At 48.3% G+C, this 17,679-nt stretch overlaps 1 protein-coding gene and 1 long non-coding RNA gene across 6 annotated transcripts in view; one reads left to right on the top strand and one right to left on the bottom strand.

The window, feature by feature from the left end:
- LOC310635621 (FAST kinase domain-containing protein 2, mitochondrial-like) overlaps positions 1-17,679 on the top strand; it is a 47,795-nt gene that overhangs the window by 21,622 nt on the left and 8,494 nt on the right. The window contains exon 6 of one of the 5 annotated variants that reach the window (XM_083354782.1): positions 966-1,091. The exons of the other annotated variants lie outside the window; for them this stretch is intronic. Coding sequence (XP_083210908.1) covers positions 966-968 — 3 coding nt within the window. The 3' untranslated portion in view covers positions 969-1,091. The remainder of the gene's footprint in view (positions 1-965; positions 1,092-17,679) is intronic. 5 annotated transcript variants of the gene reach the window in all.
- Positions 1,059-17,679, bottom strand: part of LOC310635834 — a 16,882-nt gene continuing 261 nt past the window's right edge. Inside the window, exons 2-4 of the long non-coding RNA XR_014491539.1 lie at positions 6,376-6,570; positions 5,441-5,555; positions 1,059-1,125 (exon numbers count right to left, since the gene is read on the bottom strand). This is a non-coding gene — a long non-coding RNA (uncharacterized lncRNA). The remainder of the gene's footprint in view (positions 1,126-5,440; positions 5,556-6,375; positions 6,571-17,679) is intronic.

Here is a 17,679-nt window from a genome sequence, read left to right as displayed (position 1 = left end):
TGAGATCCTTATACATATAATTTCTGTCTGGATTGTGTAACGTCGAATAAGCTACAGCTTCCAAAGGAGTAAACCAGCCAGGTATCTTTGTATAGATCCACCCTCTCACCATACCCCAAGAGTTTATCAATACATCCCTAATGTAATGATTAGAGAAAACTTTATATTGACTATCCTTCCTTGGCCAGAGATAGGCATGCCATCCCTGCGTTAAATTATATCCTTCAATAGTTAACACCCTCCTTCTAGATAATACAACCCAGTCCCTAATCCAAGCCAAGACAGAGGCATGGTAATACAGCTCCCAATGTGGGAGCCCCAGTCCTCCCCTTGTTTTGTGCTCTTGCAGCGTTCTCCTTTTAATATGCGGCTTTCGATTATTCCATATGAATTTACCAACTATCTGTTCTAGTTTTTTAAAAAATTTCTTACCTAGTTTTGCAGGAGCAGTTTGGAATAGGTATAACCACTTTGGCAAAATATGAGTCTTAAATCACTGCGATTCGTCCTAGGATTGAGAGTTGAATGTTTTTCCAGCTGTCTAATTTCTTCTCCATCTCGGTCATCAATTTTTGATAATTTAACTCCTTTATAGATGGACACCTTGAAGATAACCAAATACCTAAATATTTAACTTTTTTAACTATTTGGATCCCCATCACCTCTTGTAATTGTGTATTATTATTTGAGGTATAGAATCTGGAGATATATACAATTATAGATTTCTAATATTTGGTAATTAAAGGTTACTTAGCCTGGGATGTATGAGAAAAAGAAAATTAGGGGTAGTATTACACTCCCTGGTCTTGTTTAATGTTGTTGTTTTTGTTTTTTGGTATATAGGGTGTTGTGGTGTTTTTCTATTTGACGCACTTTTCAGTACTTTGTAATAATGTTCTTGTTTTTATTTAAAACTTGTTTAATAAAGTATATTTTTTTTAAAAAAAAGACATGTATATTTCTAGTAGGGACACTCAAGGCGAAAAGGCCATGATGGATAACCAAGACTCACACCAATTGCATCTGCTGACCCACACTGGAATCAGCGTGGCAGATTATGCTCTATTCCCAAAGATGGATGATGTGGCCAAGTAGGTTTTCTCATCAATCAAAAGCTGAAAGAATCTGTAGTAAAATTTGAAAGTGTATCAGACAGAGTAGCCCAATGCATCAGTCAATTGAACAAACAATACAAACTTCAAATCATTCAAGCTTATGCTCCAACAATAAACTATAGTGATGATGAGGTGGAATAGTGATATGATGTGGTCTGTCTTCAAGACAAAGAAAAATGCCAATACAAAATACTAATGGGTGACTTTAATGCAAGAATAGGAAGAACAATAAGAGGAGAAAAAGTGACTGGCCTATATGGAAGAAACACATTAGTTTAATATGAAGCTTGTGAAAAAGACAATTAAAGAGAACAAAGGGATTAATAGAGCAAAATGCAAGCTTATAGATACAAGATGGAAGGTTTTTGCATTAAAACATGAAGATGGCTTTTTGTGTAGAACAAGACAGGAAATGTTAGAAGTAATTGGAAAATTGTATTCACAGCTATACAAGCATCAAGATTATTCAAAAGTAACAACACCCATGAAGGAGGAAATGCCAGATATCCTGGTGGAGAAAGTATCAAGCTCCATAAAATCAATGAAAAATGGTAGGGCTTCCAGAAATGACTGTGTTACAAATGAAATACTTTTACACAAGATACTAGCAAAATTATACTCAAGATGCCTCAGAGAAAAAAAAATACTCGATGCATGGAAAAATGCTGAAGAAAGAAAGAAAGGGCCCCAAGATGATTTAAAGAACTATTGCCCAATAAGCCTTCTTTCAGTCTACAAGGTTTTCACTAAAATAATAGCAAAAAGAATATTGAGAACATTAAATGATGCACAGCCAAAGAAGCAGGCAGAGTTCAGAAGTGGTTATAGCACAATGGATCACATCCAGGCTGTTCAGCAAGTCACTGAAAGGCAGAACAAATGCACCATGCCTCTCTCTGTGCATGGCTTTCATTGACTACAAAAAGGCGTTTGACTCAGCATTCCAGCAAGCAATAATTAAAGCACTGGTCCAAAAAAGGCATAGATACTGCTAACATAAACTTACTACGAACAAATAAAAAACAACGGTGACTATTTGCCTTAATGCTCTTAAACTGAAAATCAAGATAGAACAAGGGGTATGACAAGGTGATACAATATCACCTATCCTTTTCTCAGTCTGCCTTGAAGAATTATTTCACAAACTAGACTGGGCAAAAGATGGAATAAAAATTAATGGCACCTACTTAAATTACTTAAGATTTGCAGAAGATGTTCTTTTCTTCTCACAAGACCCAGAAGAGCTGCAAAGACACATACAATGGTTGCACAAAAGAGAACTATTTGGCTTAAAAATAAACCTGAAAAAGAGCCAGGTTATGTTTAATAAATTCACCCAGAAAATTATATCTGAAGAAGAACTAGATGTAGTAGACCACTACCTATACCTTGGCCAATGGATCTCAATGGAAGGTGATACAAAAAGGAAATTGAATGGCACGTTAAATGTGGTTGGCAGGCATTCAACAAGCTAAGTGTAATTTTCAAGAACAACCTTCCCGTATGTCTGAAGAGAAAATGTTTTTGATTAGTGTTATGCTACCTGTTCTAACATACCCCAGTGCAACATAAACACTAACCTCACAATCGATACAAAGACTACAAGTGGCCTAAAGAGCCATGCAAAGATACATGCTTAGCATTACAAGACAAGATAGAAAGACCTGCACATGGATTAGAGAACAAATGAAAGTATACAATATCATCAAGAGAGTAAAAGAATTGAAATGGAAATGGAAATGGTCACACAGCAAGAAGAACTGATGGCAGGTGGACCAAGGCAGTCATAGAATGGATACCATTTGATAAAAATGTCCATGAAAAACCTAAAACAAGATTGATCAATGACAACAGCAACTATTGGGGGCCCAATTGACAAAAGAAAGCTCAAGACCATATTGGCTGGAAACATGAGGAAGAGGCCTTCATCCTGCAGTGGATAGACAATCGCTAAAACAACAATAACAAATCTGAAAAAAGACATTGGCCAACCATTGACATCTGTTATGTAATCTGATTGGGCAGAGAAGGGGTTACCTTTATGCCTCTATGTTATTGACCATCTTAAATCAAGCCAAGCTCAAAAACACGAGAATTCCTGGAAGTAGACTACACTCTTCACTCTTACCAATTGGCCACCAATAGACATGTAGACATAAACAACATCTTCCTACTGGGCAAAAGAGACAATCAAAAAGCCAAAAAGGGAACAAAAAGACCAAAACACTTCAGCAATCAACACTGAGCATAACACCAAGATTAACATCAGACCAACAATCCAGAAGTAAACAACACCCCAGTCAAGGAACTGCCAAACAACCTAACATTAAACCAGGGCTTTTCTACCAGTGGTACGGGTACCACCTGTGGTACATTGGCACCTGGCAGGTGGTACGTGACCATCCTAGAAAAGTGGTAGTGGGGGAGAGGAATGAGCTGAACTGGTGGTAGCACCGCACAAGCCTGAGCGAGAGATGGCTGGAGCTGCAGGGCTGTCAGGGCTCAGCGGAAGAGCCAGGATCAGCATCAGGCTACAGCTGGAGCTCGGCGCTGTTCCTGGTGCTTCTGCTGAGCCCAGAAGAAGCACTGATCAGCTGGAATAGTGCAGCATCTCCAGGGTCTTGTGATTTACATTCAGATGCTTGGTGTCCCAGGATCATGTGAAGTGACCAAAATCTGCTGCAACCACCCAGTAGAAGGTGGGGGGAATAAAAACCAAACACCCCACCCCCACCCCACCCATGCTGCCAATCCTCAACAGAAATGCTCACAACAATGAAAACCTCGGACAGGAAAAAGAGCGCCACCGGGTGGACAGGCAAGTGTCCTGCTCGGCTGTGCCTTGGGGGGCACTTTTTTCAGTGCCACTGTAACTTTGAACATTCACTAAGCGAACTGTTGTAAGTCAAGGACTACCTGTTCTTCATCACTTTTTTCCTTTCCACCTTGCTAGGCAAATGGTGGTACTCGGATGTTACCATATCCTAAAAGTGGTACAATGGGTGAAAAAGTTGAAAGCCCTGCATTAAACAGTCCAACCAAAGAAAATTGCACAAACTTACTACAAACATGACAAAGGAGCAACACAGTACATTGCAAGATCTGCAAGAAATACCATTTTCCTGCAAGCAAAAACTGGTGGGACCGTAAAATAGACATAAAACGAAGAAGCTGAAGTGTTCTGGGACTTTAGAATTCCAACAGATAGGCACCTGCCAATAACAAGCCAATTACAAATAAGAAAAACAGAAAAGTCTAGACATTTGATGGGACAATACCTGGAGACAGTAGAAGAGAAGATAAAGACTGAAGAAGATAACAAAATACAAAGACCTGCAAATAGAAATAGAACTGGGGGGAAAAAGGCAAAGTAGTACTAGTAGTAAGGGACACCTTGGGAGCAATCCCAAAACAACTGGAGCACCATTTGGACACCATTGCCATTGCCAAAATCACGATTGATCAATTGCAAAAGGCAGCTTTACTCACAACAGCTGGAAGAAAAGATGTTTCCCCTTACAAAGCAATAATAAATGTATCTGTTATTACACATCAAGCCCAACAAAAAGAGAATATTTGTAACAGATAATCTGGTCCTGCCCTCAGGTGCTTTGAAGAATATTTTGACCTCCTCTGTGTCAGCCCCTCAAGTAGTGGGAGAGACAGCCTCACAACTACATGGATTTGTTACTTTTTAACATCTTCATAAATAATTTAGAAGTGGGAATAAAAGGGAACCCATCACATTTGGAGACAACACCAAGCTGGGGAGAACAGCCAGGGAGGGTGTGGCCTACTGGGTGGGCATGGCCAGCTCTACATCATTGGCATCAAGGGTGCCTATGGGGGCCTGGGCAGGAGTGGGACAGATGTGGGGGTCTCTGGCAGGAGGAGGGTCTCTGGGCCAAGGCAGCGGGGGCTGTTCCCTCACTGTTTCCAGGATGGCTTCGGGGGCCACATGAAACCACTTTTCGGGCCGAATCCAGCCCCCGGGCCTTGTGTTTGACATGTCTGGTCTAGAAAGAGTTCAGAGAAGAGCAACAAAGATGATTAGGAGACTGAAAGGCTAAGTCGTATGATGATCGGTTCAGTGAATTAGATACATCTAGTCTAAAAAAAAGATTAGGTGTGACATGATTGTTGTCTGCCAATATTCGAGGGGCTGCCATAGAGAAGAGAAGATTGACATATTCTCCAAATCACCTGAGGGCAGGACAAGATGTAACCAATCAAAGATTAGCAAGGAGATATCCAACCTAGATGTCTACTGTCTTATTTTTCCCCTTTCTCTTCCTCTCCCCACCCTCACCTTTCCTTTCTCTTACCTTCTCTTCTAACAGAAAGATGTAATTCTTTGTGTTGTCATGAAAAAAGTAAACATCCTGGCTCATTCCTTTTTCCAACCTGTCCCCATCACCATTTTGGACAGTGTGTGAAAATCTGCAGCCAAAACATCAAAATTAGCAGGGTTGTCTGATTTACAGACTTCTTGAAATAAAAACCTATTTAAACATGGGGACAAAAAAAGACTACTTTGAAGGTCTTTTCACAAAAACTCAACAGGAATCAAAATGATGGGGATTCATGAAGAATCTATCCTTGTTCAGCTTTCGCAGAGAAACAACACCAGCAACTTTGCCAAAGGGGGAGTGGGAACATCATACACTTATAAAGTGATCGAAAATGCATATCGGAGCCTACATATTTAAATGTAACCTTATTTGGGAAGTTTTTAGCTTCAGGACATGGTAAAAGAATATTCTTTTGAGGCTTGCTCTGAACAGTGAGTGCACAGCAGAATATTTTAAGAAATACATATTTTGCACACAGTACTGTTTTAATCCCTAATGCCACACATATTTTATATTGTAAATTGTTATTTCTGGGATGATCTGAATTAGAATATGATCTGTGCATGACCATATTTGATGGATCAATCTGGGACTGAGTGCTTGGTGACACTTGATCCAGCCACTGGGAGTCTTTTTAAATCTCTTGACAGTCTCTGGTAGAATAGCAGCTACAAGGAGGTCTGTGGTAAACCAGTGGTTTTAATCCTAGGGAAAATGGCTGATTGTATTCAGAACTTCAGAAATGCTGTTTAGAATATATGCCTGAAAGAAATTCCAAGAAATCCCAAGTGGATCTACATGCAGGCTTCTATGAAAAGCTTATGGCTCACACTGTAAATAAGCGCTTCCTCCTCCTTACATATAAGCTACTTTATACTTTACTTTATACTTTACTTTATACAACTCACCAGACCACTTGCAAGCGCATTTCAGCTGAGAAAGGAAGTTCTGTATTGCTTTCCATGGCTTTTTAACTTGCATATCAATTCCTTAATCTGTTCAGATGCAGGAGTACAGCTCTGTCTCCTAAATTTGAAGATGCGTGCTTCAAATCTTTCTTTCTTTCAAATTCTTTCTCAGGGCGGCTCACAACAATAAAACAACTATAAAAAAACAATGATACAAATATTTAAAAAGAATTAAATTACAAAGCCCCATAATTAATTACTAAAACCAATAAAAATTAAAACAATATTAAAAAACCCCATCTTCAGTCCAGGTCGGCCTGTTGGAAAAGGTATGTCTTTAGGTCGCGACGAAAGGACCGGAGATCTGGGGCCATCCGAAGTTCTTGGGGGAGCTGATTCCAAAGGGCAAGCACCCCAACAGAGAAGGCCCTCCCCCTGGGGGTCGTCCATCTGTCCATCAGTAGCCACTGACACAAGGTGGGTGGTGTTGATTTCATTGGTTCTAAAATAATCCAAGACAGCCTCACAGATGTCCTCTCCCCTTGTTTGGCCTTTCAGTGGTATCAACTCAAACATTTCTTCTTGTGGCCCAGCAGAGTTCACATATCGGCAGAACAGCGCTATTTGTTCAATATCACCTGTGTCTTTGGATGCATCACAGGCAATTGAGTATGCCTCAGCTGAATTGATGTCTTTAATTTGCTGTCTGGTGATGTTTTCTGCCATTTTTAGGGTTCTGTCTTTAACAGTCTTCGCAGAGAGGGGCATATCTCTGATTTTCTGCACAATTTCACTCTTGTTTTTGAAGTCTGAGAATAGATGTTCTGAAATCTTAATGAATGATTCCTTCATATATTCTCCATCTGTGAACGGCTATTTCCTGAGCAGCCACAAAACTAGCATATGTAGTTGAACTTGCAGACGTCACCCACTTCTTAAATTGATTCTTGCTCTGATCAACCTTCCGCATCAATTCCGAAACGGCTTTTTTTCTCTCTTCTGGGTATTTTTCAGCAAAGGCTGTGTGTTTATTTTGGAAATGTCTTGCAACATTAGACTACTTCTTGTTTGCAAATTTCTCACCACATATTAGACATACTGGTAAACCAGTCTTGTCAGTGGTGAAAGCAAATGAATGTGCCCATTCATCATTAAACACTCTGTGTTCTTCCGAACTTTTTCTTCTCTTGGATGATTTGTCCATGGTTGGCCTATTCAGGGGCAAACAGCAAAATAAACCTCATGCTAGTGGGTGTCGCACGGTGGCAATTATAACCAGTATTGTGAATCAAATAATGTAAGAACCAGTTTCCTGCAAAGATTCTTCCACCACACACAGAGCACCCAGCCTCAACTACTCCCCCCCACCCGATGGAGCGTTCCACTGCCACTGCTGCTTCCCCCCAGGACAGAGCGCTCCACCGCTTCTTTTTCCCAGTGGGAAAGGTGGAGGTTGGGAGTTAACGGCAGGACATAGCCCGGGCATGGCCATGCAAACCGCAGCAGCAAAGCTCGTCCTCCCCCCACACACACACTCAAGGTGCAGAAGGCAAGTGAACATGAGCAAGAAGCACAGCCGGCTCTTATTTTTTGAGAGCCATGATCCCCCCCCTCCCCAGCCAGCCAGCTCTTCATGAGTTTAACATGGACATTAAAATGCTTCACCATCTTTATCGATATCACAAAAAAAGTTTAAGAACTTTAATTGCGCTTGATCAGGTGCACTCATTTTCATCCTGTCACTCTCTTGGCCCCACCCTCTGAAAGCCAGAGGACTCACAACGATCCACACTGAGAGAGGATCCTGCAATGTAATCTGAGCTGTCATAACCTTTCATTCCAGCAGGATTATAGCAGGTTATTCTCTGTCTCTCTGTCTCTGTCACATTTTTATGTCCTGTTTTTCAAATATTTATATTAAGGATTATAAATGAAAATAGTAAAAGCCAGTGCAAACTATAAAAACCACAAATAGAAAAATACAAAAGAAAAAAAGGGATGTGTGTGTGTAGAAAAGGACAAGAGAAAGGGGGAAAAAACCCTTTCTCCTTCATCCCAACAAGTAAAAACAATTTTAGCAGCTAATCTACCATCTTTAAATACAGCATAATTGGGCCATACCTCATCTCTTAATTAAACAAACATCAAAATATTTCATTGAAGTTCTTTACTAAAAGTCTAGTAAGGACAACCGCATATATTCATATTCTCCTTCTCTCTCTCCCTCCCCCCCTCCCTGCCACTTACTTGGAAAGTAGGACAGTCACCTGAGGAATAAACTGGCCTTTTCTTTAGTCAGCAGTATTCCAGCAGTTTTCAAACAATCACTGTTAAGAGACGAATACCTTTTTGTTAAGACATTTTATTTGGTTGAGTTGCATTTGTGTTGTTAAGTGAGACATTTGTTTAATGAGTTTTGCTCCATTTTGCGACCTTACCACCGTTGCTAAGTGTATCACTGCAGTTGATAAATTAGTATTCAGTTTGTTAAGTGAATCTGGTTTCCCCTTGTGACAGGTAGGCAGCCTTGGCTGTTTTATGAGTCCTGGGCTTAAACTCCCAGAATTCCTGAGCCAGCATGGCCCAGCATGGAAACCTCTCCATTTCTCCTCAGCATGGCTGGCTCAGGAATTCTGGGAGTTGAAGTCCACAAGTCATAAAAGAGCCAAGGTTGCCTACCCGAGCCCCACCTGCGCCTCCTCACCCAGGTTCTTAAGGTAAAACCCTTTTTAAAAAGCCAGCCTTGCACACAGGTGGCTGTGAGCAGCTCCAAGACCGTTTCCCCTCAGCTGCTTGGGAACGAGTAAACGCCCCTCCCATTTGGTGACTGTTATTATTCATTTATAAGCAAAAGAAGAAGAAAAACAGAAAAATCGAAGAGATAAAAAGGGGAAAAAAACAAAATACACCTTTGAAAATCTGAAAAGGAGGGGATGGGGAAGGGGTTCTCTGAAGGATTCCGAGGACGGGGTGGTGGTGGAGAGGGGTGCAGACGGAGAAATACGGGGAGACACCAAGAAGGGGAGATGAGGGGAGAGAGAGAGAGAGAGAGAGGGGAAGGGGGGGAAAACACTCAAATATCCCCACCGGGGTTACGGAACCTCTTTACAGATCGAGGAGGGGGCGGGGGGGGAAAGGGGAAGAAATATACACCACGCGGGCCTCCCACCCACACGCCAGCTTGTACGCCTCTCCGGTCTATGTACAACGTATGTGCGCGCACACACACACACGCACACACAGAGATCCCGTGTCAGCTGCCAGGACCACCCAAAGCCATCCAGCCGAGCCTCGCAGCCTGATCCGAGAGCAGAGGGTGAGAAGGAGGAAGAGAAAGAGAGAGAAAGAGGGAGGGAAGGAGCCAAGGGTCTTCCTGCCCCCCTCCCGAAGCCCACCAAGCAAGAGAAGCTGCAATTCCATCTCTTGGGGGGGCGGGGGGAGAGGAGGAGCTCCCCCTGCAGCGTCTGAAACATTTATGAGAGGGTTGCACAATCTGTGTGAAATATAAAGTCCCTTATAAAATACTCGGTTTGCAGCTCTCTAGAAATCCCTTTACCAACTCAGATCACAATCCCAAACAAGGATAGGCTCTCTGCAATAATAGTGGTAACTTGCTCGTAAGGTCTGCTCTAGAAGTTTCACAAGATAGGAATTTTATAGCTATGGAAACACTTGAAAACTGGACCTAATAAAAATATCCATCACATAACTTTTCGATTTAAGATGTTAAGAAGTAGGTCCAGTGACCCAAAATACCAATGGAAAAGCTTTTAAGAATAAATGTGCTTTAGCTATACAACTAAGTATAACAATAAACAGAAGGGGGGAATTAAAAGTAGTAAAGTCAGCTCAAGACCGGCTCCAAATATACATACAAACTTAATACAGTAATTGCACAAAATGAAAAAGCAATGTTAGCTGCTTATGATTATCAAGGTTAAAGTTGCTTCACAAATGAAGTTTAAATAAAACCCTTAAAATTTGGATATGTCTTTTTTGCTTTCTTAGTGGAAAAACAAGTGCAGAACATTTTTATGAAGCTAGAAACTAATGTGCAAACTAGAGATTAATCATGTATTAGTTTTAGTGAGAGTCAAGTAATGATTCGGTTACATGTTTATGGAGGAACAGTTTCAAGCCTCCCAAAGAGAAGGGAAGGAAAACCGCCCCTTCTTTCTGAGGAGAAGGGGAAAAACGCCCCTTCCTCCTCCCTGCCGGGGCTGCTAGCCAGGGCAAGGAGAGGTGTGTGTGTGTGGGGGGGAATGCCCCTTCCTCCTCCCTTCCGGGGCTGCTAGCCAGGGCAAGGAGAGGTGTGTGTGTGTGGGGGGGAATGCCCCTTCCTCCTCCCTTCCGGGGCTGCTAGCCAGGGCAAGGAGAGGTGTGTGTGTGGGGGGGGAATGCCCCTTCCTCCTCCCTTCCGGGGCTGCTAGCCAGGGCAAGGAGAGGTGTGTGGGGGGGGGTTCCCCTGAGGCCATCCAAACTGACCCTCTCAGACTTCCAGAACTCTCCGATTAAAGTCAGGGGGGAGGTGTCGGTGACGGTCCACTACAAAGAGTTTAAGGGGAAGCTGAGCGTGCTGGTCGTCGAAGGGCAACGGACCAGCCTTGTGGGGCTAGGATGGTTCAGGGCGTTGGGCATTGGGATCACCGGGATCCACCAAACGCAGAGCCACACCTCCCTGGAGGGCATCTGCAGGGAGTTCGCGGATGTTTTCGACAAACGGTTGGGGAAGTACACCGGGGCCCTGATTTCTTTTAAATTAAATCCCCTAGTCCCACCGGTCAGGATGAAGGTGAGGAGAGTTCCCTTTGCGCTCAAGCATAAAATTGAGCAGGAATTGGATAAGTTAGTGGAACAGGGGGTACTGACGCCGGTAGATGGGGTGGACTGGGAGACCCCCATAGTTACCCCGTTAAAGGCAAATGGGGACATTAGAATCTGCGCAGATTATAAGGGGACAATCAACCGGGCGTTAAGTGCGCATTCGTACCCGGTTCCCGCCGTAAGCAGCATCCTGGCATCCCTGCATGGTGGGGCGATATTCGCAAAATTAGATCTTGCCCAGGCTTATCAGTAGCTGCCGGTAGACCCCGAGGCAGCAAGGGCCCAGACCATCATCACCCACAAAGGGGCGTTCCGGGTAAACCGACTGCAATTCGGGGTGAGCGTAGCTCCGGGGATTTTCCAGGAAGTCATGGAAAAAACGCTAAAGGGGATCCCCGGGGTTTGCCCGTATTTTGACGACGTCCTTTTAGCGGCCAGCTTGGAGGACGTCCTGGCATCACGGCTAAGAGCGGTACTCGGTCGTTTTAGGGATGTGGGTCTAAGACTGAAAAGGGACAAGTGTAAAATTGGGGTTACGGAGACGGAGTTCCTGGGATTCAGGATAGACGCGCAGGGCATCCACCCGTCAGCCTCCAAGGTGAGGGCTATCAAGGAAGCCCCAATTCCCAAAAACAAAGCGGAGCTGCAAGCATTCCTTGGTCTCTTAAATTTTTATCATACATTCCTGCCGCACAAGGCCACCATCGCAGAGCCCTTGCACAGGCTCCTGGACAAACAAACGCCCTGGGACTGGACTGCCACACACACAAGCGCGTTCAGGACCCTTAAGAACATGCTAGCCGGGGACGCAACGGTCACTCACTTCAGGGAGGACCAGCCCATCTGCCTAGCGTGCGATGCATCCCCTTATGGGATAGGGGCAGTTCTCAGCCACTTAAGGGAGGACATAACATACTATTCCCGGACCCTGTCAGCGGCAGAAAGAAACTACGCGCAGATAGACAAGGAGGCGTTGACAGTGGTCGCGGGGGTAAAAAAGTTCCACGACTACCTGTACGGGAGGGAGTTCCTCATTTACACGGATCACAAGCCCCTGCTGGGATTATTCACTACGGAGAAGCAAACGCCACAGATCCTCTCACCAAAGATGCTCCATTGGTCCATTTTTCTTTCAGCATACTCCTGTAAGCTGATCCACAGACCAGGAAAGGAAATGGGACACGCCGACAGTCTCAGCAGACTTCCCCTAAGGGAGGCTGGACCGGATCCCGCTCCTGCTAATCAGATATTAGCAATAAAGCAGCTCGCTGAGTGCCCATTAGACGCTAGCGACATAGCAGCCGAAACTCCCAGGGATAAGATTCTTAGCAGAATTCAGTCCTGGGTTAGCAGCGGGTGGCAGGACAAGTCACCGGGACCTGAGTTCACAGCATTTTTTACACGGAGGCACAAGCTTTCAACCCATAAAGGCTGCCTGCTGTGGGGGAGCAGGGTCATCATCCCCACAAAACATAGGGAGAAAGTCCTTCAGTACCTTCACGAGGGTCACCCGGGAGTGGTAAGGATGAAGGCTCTAGCCAGGAGTTACCTGTGGTGGCCTGGGTTGAATAAAGAGATAGAGGGGTTGGTAGCAGGATGTTACACATGCCAAAGGTCTCGCCCTGAGCAGGCACACGCTCCAGTCCACAAGTGGGAACAGACTCACACCCCCTTGTCCAGGGTCCATATAGATTATGCGGGGCCATTTCAGGGACACACCTTCTTAGTCATCGTGGATAGTCACTCCAAGTGGTTAGAGGTGGTACCTGTGTCCAACATGACATCAACGGGCACAATACAGGCACTAAGGGGAGTGTTTGCCACACATGGGTTACCAGATGTAGTAGTATCTGATAACAGAGCGCAATTTACCTCCTCGGATTTCCAAGTGTTCCTGAGGACCTTGGGAATTAGGCATGCCACTTCAGCGCCCTTTCACCCTGCCAGTAACGGGTTGGCAGAGAGGTTCGTGCGGACTACCAAGGATGCACTCAAACGAATAGTACAAGGGGACTGGAAACAGAGACTGGCCACATTCCTCCTCCATCAACACGCAACATCCTGCACAGCCACAGGAAAGAGCCCAGCGGAGCTCGGGTGGGGCAGACGCCTCATAACTACGTTAGACAGACTCCACCCAGAGAGGGTATCAGCAGACACAGAACCCCCAACCCTCAAAACCAATTTCAACATAGGGGAGCAGATCTGGGCCAGAAATTACAGCACAGGCCATCCATGGGTGCCAGGTGAAGTGGTGGAACAGACAGGCCCCCTCTCCTACAGAGTAAGGGTGGAGGGGGGACTCGTGTGGAGGAGACACTTGGATCAACTAAGGAAGAGAGACCCTGAGAGGACGGGTGGAGAATCTAGGGAAACAGCAAGGGAGGAGGCAGAGCAAACACAAACACACACACAGCCACAGTCACAGTCACCCAGAAGAACAGCAGGAAGGGTTTTGGGGCATCCATCTGCCTGGCAGGGAGCTGACAGGGAAAGTAGGCAAGAGCCTGAGGGCAGCAGGTCACAAAGAGCCAACACAGAAACACATGCACACACACAAATCAGACCAACACAACCAGACCAAGGAACAGGAAGCAGAACTGAAACCACTACAGAGCCAAGCCTGAGAAGATCAAACAGGACACACAGAGCCCCCAGCTACCTCAGTGATTATGTTCGCTCTTAAGCCTGGGGGAGGAGGAATCTGGAGGGTTAAATGTAAAAATTGTAAATAAGCTGTATATAGTTAAGAAGGAACGACAGAGGATCCTCCTCACTATGGGGGAAGGGGTGCAGTGTATGCTTCCCAGCATACACAAAGGGACAGCATAGCAGGAGGCTGATGGTGCAGATCAGCAGGAGGGTTGGACAGCTCCAGGCGATAACCGATCACCAGGGATAAGCCTAACGACTTAAGCTGTTGACAGTCCCAGGCATGGTCAGCCTGGCAGGAAGCCCAGGTTTGTACTGATTGGATGCCATCCACCTGGGCAGGTAAAAATAGATGCCAGGTTCCCCTGTTTTCCCAGTTCGTTCTGTTCAGAATAAACTCATCGTTACCCCAGCTCTGTGTCCGTCTCTATGTGAAGCACGCGACCTTACACCTTCCTCCTCCCTGCCCGGGCTGCTAGCCAGGGCAAGGAGAGGGGTGTGTGTGGGAGGGGGAACGCCCCTTCCTTCTCCCTATAGCCAGGGCAAGGAGAGGGGTGTGTGGGGGGGGAATGCCCCTTCCTTCTCCCTATAGCCAGGGCAAGGAGAGGGGTGTGTGGGGGGGGGAAACGCCCCTTCCTTCTCCCTATAGCCAGGGCAAGGAGAGGGGTGTGTGGGGGGGGGGGAATGCCCCTTCATTCTCCCTATAGCCAGGGCAAGGAGAGGGGTGTGTGGGGGGGGGAATGCCCCTTCCTTCTCCCTATAGCCAGGGCAAGGAGAGGGGTGCGTGGGGGGGAATGCCCCTTCTTTCTCCCTATAGCCAGGGCAAGGAGAGGGGTGTGTGGGGGGGGAATGCCCCTTCCTTCTCCCTATAGCCAGGGCAAGGAGAGGGGTGTGGGGGGGAAACGCCCCTTCCTTCTCCTGATAGCCAGGGCAAGGAGAGGGGTGTGTGGGGGGGGAATGCCCCTTCCTTCTCCCTATAGCCAGGGCAAGGAGAGGGGTAGCGGGAACGCCCCTTCCTTCTCCCTATAGCCAGGGCAAGGAGAGGGGTGTGTGGGGGGGGAAACGCCCCTTCCTCCTCCCTATAGCCAGGGCAAGGAGAGGGGTGTGTGTGTGTGGGGGGAATGCCCCTTCCTTCTCCCTATAGCCAGGGCAAGGAGAGGGGTGTATGTGGGGGGGGGGGAATGCCCCTTCCTTCTCCCTATAGCCAAGGCAAGGAGAGGGGTGTGTGGGGGGAATGCCCCTTCCTTCTCCCTATAGCCAGGGCAAGGAGAGGGGTGTGTGGGGGGGGATGCCCCATCCTTCTCCCTATAGCCAGGGCAAGGAGAGGGGTGTGTGGGGGGGAAACGCCCCTTCCTTCTCCCTATAGCCAGGGCAAGGAGAGGGGTGTGTGTGTGTGGGGGGATGCCCCTTCCTTCTCCCTATAGCCAGGGCAAGGAGAGGGGTGTGTGTGGGGGGAATGCCCCTTCCTTCTCCCTATAGCCAGGGCAAGGAGAGGGGTGTATGTGGGGGGGGGGGGAATGCCCCTTCCTTCTCCCTATAGCCAAGGCAAGGAGAGGGGTGTGTGGGGGGAATGCCCCTTCCTTCTCCCTATAGCCAGGGCAAGGAGAGGGGTGTGTGGGGGGGGATGCCCCATCCTTCTCCCTATAGCCAGGGCAAGGAGAGGGGTGTGTGGGGGGGAAACGCCCCTTCCTTCTCCCTATAGCCAGGGCAAGGAGAGGGGTGTGTGGGGGGGAAACGCCCCTTCCTTCTCCCTATAGCCAGGGCAAGGAGAGGGGTGTGTGTGGGGGGGGATGCCCCTTCCTTCTCCCTATAGCCAGGGCAAGGAGAGGGGTGTGTGTGGGGGGGGAAACGCCCCTTCCTTCTCCCTATAGCCAGGGCAAGGAGAGGGGTGTGTGTGTGTGGGGGGAATGCCCCTTCCTTCTCCCTATAGCCAGGGCAAGGAGAGGGGTGTATGTGTGGGGGGGAAACGCCCCTTCCTTCTCCCTATAGCCAGGGCAAGGAGAGGGTGTGTGGGGGGGATGCCCCTTCATTCTCCCTATAGCCAGGGCAAGGAGAGGGGTGTGTGGGGGGGGGAATGCCCCTTCCTTCTCCCTATAGCCAGGGCAAGGAGAGGGGTGTGTGGGGGGGGGAATGCCCCTTCCTTCTCCCTATAGCCAGGGCAAGGAGAGGGGTGTGTGTGTGTGGGGGGAATGCCCCTTCCTTCTCCCTATAGCCAGGGCAAGGAGAGGGGTGTATGTGGGGGGGGGGAATGCCCCTTCCTTCTCCCTATAGCCAAGGCAAGGAGAGGGGTGTGGGGGGGAATGCCCCTTCCTTCTCCCTATAGCCAGGGCAAGGAGAGGGGTGTGTGGGGGGGGGATGCCCCTTCCTTCTCCCTATAGCCAGGGCAAGGAGAGGGGTGTGTGGGGGGGGGATGCCCCTTCCTTCTCCTATAGCCAGGGCAAGGAGAGGGGTGTGTGGGGGGGAAACGCCCCTTCCTTCTCCCTATAGCCAGGGCAAGGAGAGGGGTGTGTGGGGGGGGGATGCCCCTTCCTTCTCCTATAGCCAGGGCAAGGAGAGGGGGTGTGTGGGGGGGGGAATGCCCCTTCCTTCTCCCTATAGCCAGGGCAAGGAGAGGGGTGTGTGGGGGGGATGCCCCATCCTTCTCCCTATAGCCAGGGCAAGGAGAGGGGTGTGGGGGGAAACGCCCCTTCCTTCTCCCTATAGCCAGGGCAAGGAGAGGGGTGTGGGGGGGGAACGCCCCTTCATTCTCCCTATAGCCAGGGCAAGGAGAGGGGTGTGTGGGGGGGGATGCCCCTTCCTTCTCCCTATAGCCAGGGCAAGGAGAGGGGTGTGTGGGGGGGATGCCCCATCCTTCTCCCTATAGCCAGGGCAAGGAGAGGGGTGTGTGTGGGGGGATGCCCCTTCCTTCTCCCTATAGCCAGGGCAAGGAGAGGGGTGTGGGGGGGGGATGCCCTTCCTTCTCCCTATAGCCAGGGCAAGGAGAGGGGTGTGGGGGGGGATGCCCCTTCCTTCTCCCTATAGCCAGGGCAAGGAGAGGGGTGTGTGTGTGGGGGGGGAATGCCCCTTCCTTCTCCCTATAGCCAGGGCAAGGAGAGGGGTGTGTGGGGGGGGGAACGCCCCTTCCTTCTCCCTATAGCCAGGGCAAGGAGAGGGGTGTGTGGGGGGAAACGCCCCTTCCTTCTCCCTATAGCCAGGGCAAGGAGAGGGGTGTGTGTGTGTGGGGGGATGCCCCTTCCTTCTCCCTATAGCCAGGGCAAGGAGAGGGGTGTGTGGGGGGGGGGGAACGCCCCTTCCTTCTCCCTATAGCCAGGGCAAGGAGAGGGGTGTGTGTGTGGGGGGGGATGCCCCTTCCTTCTCCCTATAGCCAGGGCAAGGAGAGGGGTGTGTGGGGGGGGGATGCCCCTTCCTTCTCCCTATAGCCAGGGCAAGGAGAGGGGTGTGTGTGTGTGGGGGGATGCCCCTTCCTTCTCCCTATAGCCAGGGCAAGGAGAGGGGTGTGTGGGGGGGGGATGCCCCTTCATTCTCCCTATAGCCAGGGCAAGGAGAGGGGTGTGTGTGGGGGGGATGCCCCTTCATTCTCCCTATAGCCAGGGCAAGGAGAGGGGTGTGTGTGGGGGGGAACGCCCCTTCCTTCTCCCTATAGCCAGGGCAATGAGAGGGGTGTGTGGGGGCGGGATGCCCCTTCATTCTCCCTATAGCCAGGGCAAGGAGAGGGGTGTGTGGGGGGGGAAACGCCCCTTCCTTCTCCCTATAGCCAGGGCAAGGAGAGGGGTGTGTGGGGGGGGGGAACGCCCCTTCCTTCTCCTATAGCCAGGGCAAGGAGAGGGG

This window comes from Vipera ursinii (assembly GCF_947247035.1).
Source record: "Vipera ursinii genome assembly, chromosome: 1".
In the NCBI taxonomy this organism is placed as follows: Eukaryota; Metazoa; Chordata; class Lepidosauria; order Squamata; family Viperidae; genus Vipera; species Vipera ursinii.
This window is presented reverse-complemented; position numbering and strand designations above follow the sequence as displayed.